The sequence below is a fragment of the Cylas formicarius genome, unplaced genomic scaffold (genome assembly GCF_029955315.1).
Source record: "Cylas formicarius isolate icCylForm1 unplaced genomic scaffold, icCylForm1.1 PGA_scaffold_9__14_contigs__length_23061073, whole genome shotgun sequence".
Classification (NCBI taxonomy): domain Eukaryota; kingdom Metazoa; phylum Arthropoda; class Insecta; order Coleoptera; family Brentidae; genus Cylas; species Cylas formicarius.
In genome coordinates, this window is record NW_026844365.1 from 6301513 (window position 1) to 6311295 (window position 9783).

The following is a 9783-nucleotide window of genomic DNA, read 5'->3' on the forward strand; positions in this document are numbered from 1 at the left end:
GCAGACGATACTCGCGATTGGTATTCAAAACGGCGGTCCGGATTTCGAAGCGACTATCGCAACGTACGGCAAATTTTTGGACAGTCTTTTAAGGATTTTGTCCAATTTGGCAGTGCGGACCAAACGAATGCGCAATTTCAATTTTTTTTATCTCAATCAAGTCAGTCTAATAGCAATTTACAAAGGCATGTCCTGATATAGAAAACTAACAGAAATTATATAATTGATACTAAAGGGAGAAAATGATCACAGATTTGGTTAGTTTTGGTCAGTTTTGCTTCAAAAATGCACTACTAAATACTACCAAAGTAATCTGTGAATGTAGCGGAAACAATAGAAAACTATTGAACTGAGGTGGCTTTTACTTTATGAAAATTCATTTAATACAATTAAATTCGAAGGCGTAATAACTGTCAAAAAGTAACCAAAACTGAGAACCAACAAGAAGCAACATAAGCTCAATTCCAAGATCATGCAAAATGGTTGAAAAAAGAACGAAAACGTCAGTACAAGAAAACAGATGTACATTGGATTTGTGTATGTATTTGTGAATTATCTCGTTCAATTAATCCCATAGAATTTGATTTATTACTATTAAAATCCGAACTGACATATCAAACATTATTCACAAAAGGTATATATGTCAAAACACCAAGTTGGACAATTTAAGAAAATTCAAAAACCCCGGGTTTCAACTTACTCCAATAAAGAGATAAAATATTTATGGCATGATTGCTAGCATCATAAACAAACACGTATTAGAACTAAACAATGTAAGAAATTTGAATAAATAAATTTATAAAACAAAAAGTGAACTAAGATTCGATCCATAAAGTTTAAGTTAAAAACGTTACTCTTAAAATGCCATCAAAAAAACAAAGAAATATCAAAATATTTAAAAGGAGTTGGCTATGACATCACGATGTTCTTTTTTGACGCATTAAGGTATAAATAATAAATAGACTTTGACACTTCTGTTTGTTTATGTTATTTTTAATTTGTCATAATATAAGATAAATTAAAAACTTACATTATTTTTGTCCTAAAAATGATATCTGAATAAAAATATAGGGTCTTCCATCTGAAAATCTTGAGATTTTGTTAATTGAATTCGCGAAAACGACACCACCTATTTGGGACACCCTGTATAAGTTGAGGCGCATCTGTCAAGCTGATTGAGTAGTTCATCATCTCCTTAGTATGTGGTTAAACTTTCGTTGCAATACCGGCATCAGTAACGTCGTAACACAATTTTGTATGGGGAAATCAAACTGTGAAAAAAAAAAACACATAACCTCTATTTCTGCCTAAATTATGCTGTATAGGAATTTCTTCAGAATTGTTACAAATGCTGACTTTTACTTTAAATAGATTAAATTAAGATATGGGTCAAGTGTGGTTAAATATTTTTATTTTTAAATGGGATGAAACATTTGGCACTCCTTGGGCTACTGAAAGTTAAGCTCCGCCTGGAATGGTGCGAACTCAGGTTACAGTTAAGGACCAAATGGAGGTTTTAAAACGATTTTCAGCTTGCTGAAAATTAATTCCACAAAACTCCTCGGTTCATGGATGCTTAAAGAGCGAAAAGGAAACATCGCAACCAACTTCTTTCTAAATATAAAAAATTCAAAAATTTGATAACTAGAAAGTTATTTACTTTTGCGGTACGAAGAGAAAAAAGGCTATATTGAGTTCACTAATGGCAAAGAGTCTTCAAAAAAATGAGCCGAACTCTCGATCATTTCAATATTTACAAATGATCAAAGATGCGACACCTTAGATATCTTCCAATCAGTGAAACCTTACAGTTCAAAGCGTTCAAATAAATAATTCGCGTTGGCATTGGTAGGTAATGATCACGTATTGGGCTCTACCCCAATTAAACTCCTATGCTTCAGGAAATGATTGAATGTCCCTTGAGATGCTCAGGCTGTGCGGTCCAACGATCTTGCCCCTGTTACACACCTTTTAAATTCGTTCATTAAGAAAGGAGTATTTCCTGCGCTATGGAGAGCTCCAATACCTTTATATGTATCTGATCTTAGACCCATTAGCTTATTGTCAGCTCTTTCAAAAGTGTTTCAAAAGTTAAGTTAAAGTTCTCGACGATATTCTGCTAACTGCCGATAAGGAAGAATCGACAGGTTTAGCATTACTGGACTTGAATAAGGCTTATGGATTTAAACCCAAAACAATTAGATTAATTCGTAGTTCTTTTGAAAAAAGATCACAAATAGTAAAGATTGATAACACGAGGTAGGGGGTATTAGTGTGGATACAAGTGTTATCTTCACTTCGGATTACATTGAGCAGTGTAACCTACATCAGTACCAGTATGACACCCAATTATATGCAAGTTTCCCAAGATGTGAGGCTGCTGAAAATTTAAAGAAATTGAACAAAAGTCAATGAAAGATTGTAATATACTCACATAATAACGGTTTAAGGTTAAACAACTCGACAATTATTTATTTCGGATTTTCTAAAGGTTATGCCAGAAAGCTGCTTGACATTTCAGCCAATAATGCTAAAATACCGGTTGTTTCCGAATGCAAGAGCTTGAGTGTTATTTTTGATAACAAATGAAGGTTCAAGACTCATGTTTCTAAAATAATATCAAAAGGTCATTGTAATTAAGGAAATTATACAACATCAAACATGTTACAACAGAAAGATAAAAAAATCATTGTCTGAAGCGTTGGTCTTGTGTAATACAAACCATTGCAACTTTGTATTTGGTCCCTGTTTGGATTTGAGCACTACCCAAACCAAACTACAGAAGGTGCAAAACTCATGTAGTGTTACCTAGCCTCATTTTTACACAATATGGTCCAAACTGAATACCCGGAATATTTGATGGAAAAAATTACAAGCCAGGATTTGCTTATCTGTCTGCAAAGTTGCTAAATCGATACCCCTAGATAAGCCTGCCCCGAAACTAGTCTAGAGTGACTTTTAAACAAAATTTTAAAAAGAAACCGTTATTATAAATTATATTGTATATTATATATATAGTTGCTTTAATTATTGTTCTACTATTTTGTTTTTTTTTGCCAACTTCAACAGTATTATCCTTTTCCCACGTCTATTGTTATTGTTATTATATTGTTATTGTTAGCTCATTTACTCATTTATTTATAATATTTGTTTCAAATTTTGCCGTATTGTAGTCTGATTTATGATTTTTTTTACATGCTTGTTAAGTTAACAGTTCAGCTGCCCTTCGCCGAATGAAAAATAAAAGCGTTTTTATTTATTTATTTAAAAAGTCTATTTACATGGGCCACAAAATTCCTCGATTACAAATAGTACGGTACTCCGACGAAAGGCGAAGCGACGTAGGAAACCCTCAGGGGCGCCACCGGAGCAGCTACCAAGGGCTGATTCTTAACGGCCGCCTTAGTTAGTTGAGGCTGGGATCTGGGAGCGACATTTTGAGTCAACGGTCGTTCCCTCTGGAGTTTTTCCGTGTCTCTTGAAATACTCCTTACCCTCGCTGCTTCGATTTCAATCGTATCGTCCGGATTCGGAATTGCGGCCGGACTTACGGGAGCCACTGGCGCGACCGGAGCGCCCTGCACAAATCTAGTTACCTGCGATATAGAAACCGGCGCCCGAGCAACGACTGGAGCAACTGGAGTGATCAAAGGTGCCGCCAGAGCGTTGTAGTTGCGAGCAAAGTATTGAGAGCTGCGTGAAGTTACGTAGGTCGGGGCTAGGGACGCGACGGGAGCCACTGGAACCGTTGGTGCTAGAGGAGCGACGGGAGCCACTGGAGCACCCGAAATCAGCTCTACATCAGCCGCCCCGATGCAGGATAGAGCCGTTGCGACAATAACCAGCTGAAAGTTTTTAAGTTTGGCTGAGAAAAGTTAATACGCCACGAGTTATCGAAGATGGAATAGAGTCAGCCGAATTAATATTCTTATGATTATTTAGCAATTTCAAATTTCAACGAAAGACTTTTTTGCCAAGAGTATCTTTTATAACACTAATGATTACTTGGAGCTACCGAGTCGTACAACGATATAATGAACTCTCGTATTTTGTGTACTTTTATTGGATTTCTCTATTATCTAATAGTTATTTGGTTACTACTGTTTTATTGTATCAATATTTTATCTGAATGGTTAATAAAATCGTATTCTATTTTTTTTTTTTGGCAAAGGTAGATATTGCAAAATAATATTATTAGTACTTAAGTGACTTTCCGCAAATAAATGATCACCCTAGCTTAATTCAAGGCCAGTTTTTTGTAAACCTTAATTTTCTGCTAAGAGAAACATCACAAAATTCCGATTTTGAAATTTTCAAACATTTATGTTACATTACATTATAATTGATTGATTTGTATCTTGTTATATTATGTTGATTTTAAATTGAATTTAAGTTAAGTTAAATGGAGAAGTTCCTAATTTCGGATACTATGTAATGACGAAAAATGCTCAAAATCAAGGGAACAATTAGGATTTATCATAATATTAGTGGCATTCCTTTTAAAAATATCTAAAGTCTAACAGTACTATAAATATAATATATACGTAGGTCAAATACTTTTCGTATTTAACTTTTCTTTCTTCGTATCGTACTTATTGAAATAATGTATAGGAATCGTGTACAGTTCAATGAAGTTCAAAGTCCAACGTTTGCGGCACTTTTTATTGAAAGAGCGATTTGACAAAAACACGACATGTGACGTAGAAGTGGTAAATCTGACGACATTGCTGGTAGAATATTGAGTTTAATCGTTTCAGCTTCGGAAGTTTTGGAGATATTTCGCGTCACTGCTTTTTTTAAAAACCCGGTATATTGTTACCCTTAGAACGTGTTTCGTTAAAATTGTTGAATTCATCCTCATTTTTTTCATGTCCATAACGAAATATAAAATTTTGACATCGAGTATAAGCGGAAAAACGCACTTATTTTAACATTTGCTTAACAATACCCCGAATAAAAGACAATCGAAATACTTACAAAGCGGTTCATTTTGCTTTGTGCTCGCCGGATGTGATCGCGCAAACTGTAGATGATGTTGATGCTGCCTAGCGGAATGCATTGTTTATTTATATAAACCGAAAAACCCCACTAAAAAAAGACCTTATTCGGCTCTAGGACAAAAAATTTGGTAATAACTGTCAGATTTTGCTCATTGGTATGCACGCGGGAGGAAAACTTTGACATGGTGGCATAGAATACCGCTACGAACGGTCAACGCATTACGTAAAGGACGAGAATCGCTACAGAGGTTGTGTACCCGCTAACAATGTTACGAAATTTTAATTGATACGGCGCTGAACTTTTTTCGTATGCGGTTCACGCCAAGTGCGCAATAGATTTTTTTTGGAAATTACAGTTGGTGATAAAAAAAATCGCGTTTTAAATTAATCGCTGGATATATTGCAAACCAACCTTCATCAACTATATTTTTTCATATGCCTATGTAAAAAATGTCAAAATGATAGCTAAATAGATACTTACTACTGTTAATGTTTATTCGTTAAGCAAATTTATGTAAAAAGTCAAATTTTAGTTTTTTTTCCATCCTTCCATCCTTGATTTACCGGTCACTCTGCGCCAAAAGTCCACAAAGGACTATGCTTTTAAACATAGTATCGTATATAAATTTTTTCCTTTCTTTAGAAAGATGTATCGACCAGAGAATAAGGTTGAGACATCCCATGACTCTTTTTCTCTTCGGTATTTGGTCTTCTATTTCCTTTCTTGTTCGTCCACTCTTATCCATCTTAGTTCCAGATCCTGTTCCTCTCCCAGCCCCCATCTTGTATATTCATCAAATAGCTTCATTGTCATAAACTCTAGGTCTCCTTTATCCTTGACAACTACAACTTGATAATACTCAAAATGTAGGGTGTAAAGATTGGTGTTATTTGATAATTCAATTCACATTCTGCTGCATGAATTTCTCCATTTTCTTAAAGCTTCATTCAAACAAAACCTTGAACAGTGTCGGTGAGAGACAGCATCCTTGTCGAAGGTCTTCTGAGATTTAAAAGTTTTCCGATATGTTCTTTCCTATTTAATTCGAAATGTGGCTTGTCCATAGTGCCTGCCATAGTTTTTGGATGAGGACTGTATCGTACGCATTTGTTAGACCGACAAACAAGAGGTGAACTTCTCTGTTTCTTGCCACCTTGTTCTCATGCAACTGCACCAGCCTAAATATGTGATCCAAGCGTGATCGGCCTGCTCTGAAGCCTGCTTACTCCTCGATTTCGTTATGACCGAAATCCTGGTCTACAATGCTTTTAATTTTTTTTTAACTTCCCATAGACCCGATTCATTGTGCCAGTGACCGAAATACACCGGTGCGTGGCACACTCGTCTCGCTTTCCCTTCTTGTGGATGGGTGTTATCCAGGCCTCCTTCCAAATTGCAGGTTTAAAATAAAAATGGTATTTAAAGTATTTAACTTTTTGTTCTACTTCCCGAGACAAGTGACCACCCAGTGCTTTGCTTAACCAGAATAGGTTATTTATCATACTGTGGCGGATCTCTTTAACGTCAGTAATTTATTCAAATGGTGGAATTTACCCGAGACTTTATGAATATTCCATATTGTTTATCTAACAGGTTGTTTTTGTTGTCACTAGTTGGGGTCCACCTTAGAAAATGTGCTAGGTCATTGCCAAATTAAAAATCAGTCTAGCAATTTTGTCGAAATTTATGGGCTGATGTTCCATATAAAAACAGCATCCGGGAATTTTCTGGTCAGTTGTAGATTCTTCTGTAATATTGTGCATAGTGCAGGTAGGAATATGTTTAAATCGGTACGTATGAGTTTAAATGTTTTGTTTATTTTTCTTTAGTGTTTACGAGACGATAGGATTATTTGGTTTATATTTCTAAAATAAAATCAGTCTAAAAACGAAAGTGAAAACAATTATTACATTATTGAATAATCCATATATATGCATAATCCATTTACACAACTCATATGGCTGAATTTTTTATGTAGTTTGTCCTTGGCAGTGACAAACGTTTCGAGGTGGCACATAAAAATTAATTTTAAACAATAACTCGGGGCAATTTTGTATATCGATCATTCTCAAGAGAAACAAAATGTAACTTTTATCTGGTCTGTCTGCAAGCCCAATAAGAAAGTATTTTTAATAATTTTTTTTATACGAACAACGAATGTCAAGTCTACTGAGTCCACTAAAGTTGCTTGATGGGTTATTATCGTGAAACTTTTGTCATTTTCGAAATACAAACCCCAATATTTTTATGGCCTTTATACATATGTTATTAAGCTCGCCAAACAGCAATTCTTGGTTGAACGTAATTAGACTGCAGGTATATAAAATTACCCAGAAAATGGTCTAATTGTTAAAAATTGACAAAAATTACAAAACAAGCTTGCCATCTGCTAACGAAGAAATGATTGCTGAAAAGTCATTTCACACTTAATGTGATAGAATTGGTGTAGGGACAGTGCAAAATATTTTTTAATAAAAATATTATAAGTGAGGTAAGGAACATCTGTTTGGAAGGCGGCTCTCCAGACAGTTGTATAACACATACAGAAAATATAATAAAAAAATACTATAAAACTTGTAAGGTGTTTCATGAAGGTGTTTCATCGTAAATACAAACTTACTACATATTTTGTACTGCATAATTTATTTTTTAAAATTTTCCGATTTTTGGTATTTAATTTTTATTGCATGGACAAACATAAGTAAACTATTTTTCCAAGTGAATTGAACTACTTAAATATTTGCATATCATTAAGGGATACCGTGATCTATTATTACATAGAAAATACACAAATCCATTTCTGAGTATCGGCGTACTGGTTAAATTAATAAATCCCAAGTACCACTGATTCTGTCTCTCTTACTCCCCAGTAATATAATCGCGATCGTTAGAGACGGCTGTCTTGCTTGCTTGCTGTCTTATCAGATAAACATTTAGGGCGCAACAACATCTATTGGAGTATAAACGGAAGTGAGACGAACAATGTATTTATTTCTGTCGTAGCGACTATAGTTACGAATCTTTTGGATTCCTCCAGCTTGTGGAAGTTTCTTTTCACAATTTGCTAGTTCTCAATTAATGAGAATAAAATTTTGAGCTCAATCATAACAAGTTGATCCCTGACAAATTGACCAACAAACAAAAATTCCCATATTTAAATTTAACGACGCATTTCAGGTGGTCCTCGTTTCGTTTGTCGCGTTGGCTGCTGCGGCACCGGCACCATCTAAGACCAAGCGTTCCTACGGATACCACGAAGCTTACAGTGCACCCCATGTGGTCGGACATTACAACACGTACGCTGACGTGTCGTACGCCCACGTGCCGGTGGTTAAGCACGTGCCAACCACCGTGGTCAAGCAAGTGACGGTTCCAGTGGTGAAAACCGTCGACGTGCCAGTAGTCAACAGTGTTGCCGTACCGGTCGTTAAGTACCATACGGACCTGCATTACGATTCTCCGTCGTATTATAGCGGCAGTTACTACGGCGGTGGCTACGGACATGGCTACGGTTATGGAGGTTATGGTTACGGCGGATACGGCCATAGTGGCTACAGCAGCTACTGGTAGTTTATGTAGATGCCAAATGTAAATAATAAACGAATATTATAAGCGATTTTTCATTGTTCTTATTTCATATTTTTCCCAAATTCAAATTTCTTTATTCGTGTACGGTTGTTCCAAATTCGACCGTTAAAGACGCAAAGTTGCGACATTTCTGTGAATAATTTAAAACCGAAAGTTATTAAGTTTTAAACACGAAGTATATTTCATATTAAAGGCTTGACTTGGTTATACGAGAACTCTTTTATAGAGCATATTCATCAAACAAATTAATGATTGAATTTGTAAAAATTCGAACCATATCATCAATATCATATTGACTCATGCAACGAAGGCTATAGTAACTCATGCATAGTAAAGTGATGAAAAAACAGTTTTTTGGGGTTCTTTATTAAAGACGAAGAAAGTCTACAAGACTCAACTTGTCTAATAGAAAAAATATTATTGCATAGTAATAAAGCAAATACCTTAAAAATTGAACTGAGATGGCTTTTACTTGATGAAAATCCATTTAACAAAATAAATAAGAACTAAAAGTTCAGATTTCACGAAATTATATATTATGACATGACAATTGTTTCGACAACACCGTGTCTTTATCAAATGTAATATTGCCGAACTACCTGCTACTATATATACCGAAAAATGACAATAAAACCTTAATTAATGTGAGAATTTAAGTTTAACAATGGAGAGGTATTGAAATCTAATTGGTCGTTAATATTATTTATTATTATTATATAATTTCAATATATCATTTTGCTAATCTCCATGGCTTCCAATAAATTTAATTTTCTAGTTTTTGTGGCTGTATGTAAAATATCAAAATTGTCTTCAGAAATGTGTGTTTCTGTGTTTACGTGTGTAGCATAATTAGAATCTAAACTATTGTTTTTCAACGCTCTTTTATGTTCGTTAATGCGTTTCTTGAAGGATCTACCTGTTTTCCTGTTTTTTCCACTTAACTATTACGAAAACGCAAGACAAACTAGATTTTTCCATTTACCATAAACCTACACACACAGACACAATCATACATAACAGCTCAAATCACCCAAAACACACAAAATGACTGCATTTAACTCTTTCATACACAGACTTCTTAATACGCCACTCTCAACAGAAAATTACAACAAAGAATTTAATATCATTAAACAAATTGCATTGAACAACGGCTATAATCCATATATTATCGATGAGTTAATTTAAAATGTCAAG

The 9783-nt window shown here is 34.8% G+C and overlaps 2 protein-coding genes across 2 annotated transcripts; one reads left to right on the forward strand and one right to left on the reverse strand.

The window, feature by feature from the left end:
* Positions 1 to 3225: 3225 nt before the first annotated feature.
* LOC132707469 (A-kinase anchor protein 14-like) lies at positions 3226 to 5040 on the reverse strand. The gene is made up of 2 exons (XM_060679338.1): positions 4978 to 5040; positions 3226 to 3845 (listed from the first exon to the last, which is right to left on the reverse strand). The coding sequence occupies exons 1-2, from the start codon at positions 4987 to 4989 to the stop codon at positions 3303 to 3305; spliced, it is 555 nt and encodes a 184-aa protein (XP_060535321.1). The 5' UTR covers positions 4990 to 5040; the 3' UTR covers positions 3226 to 3302.
* A 1697-nt stretch (positions 5041 to 6737) lies between these two features.
* LOC132707748 (cuticle protein 10.6-like) lies at positions 6738 to 8611 on the forward strand. Its single transcript, XM_060679685.1, has 2 exons — positions 6738 to 6791; positions 8179 to 8611. The coding sequence occupies exons 1-2, from the start codon at positions 6780 to 6782 to the stop codon at positions 8569 to 8571; spliced, it is 405 nt and encodes a 134-aa protein (XP_060535668.1). The 5' UTR covers positions 6738 to 6779; the 3' UTR covers positions 8572 to 8611.
* The last annotated feature ends 1172 nt before the right edge of the window (positions 8612 to 9783 follow it).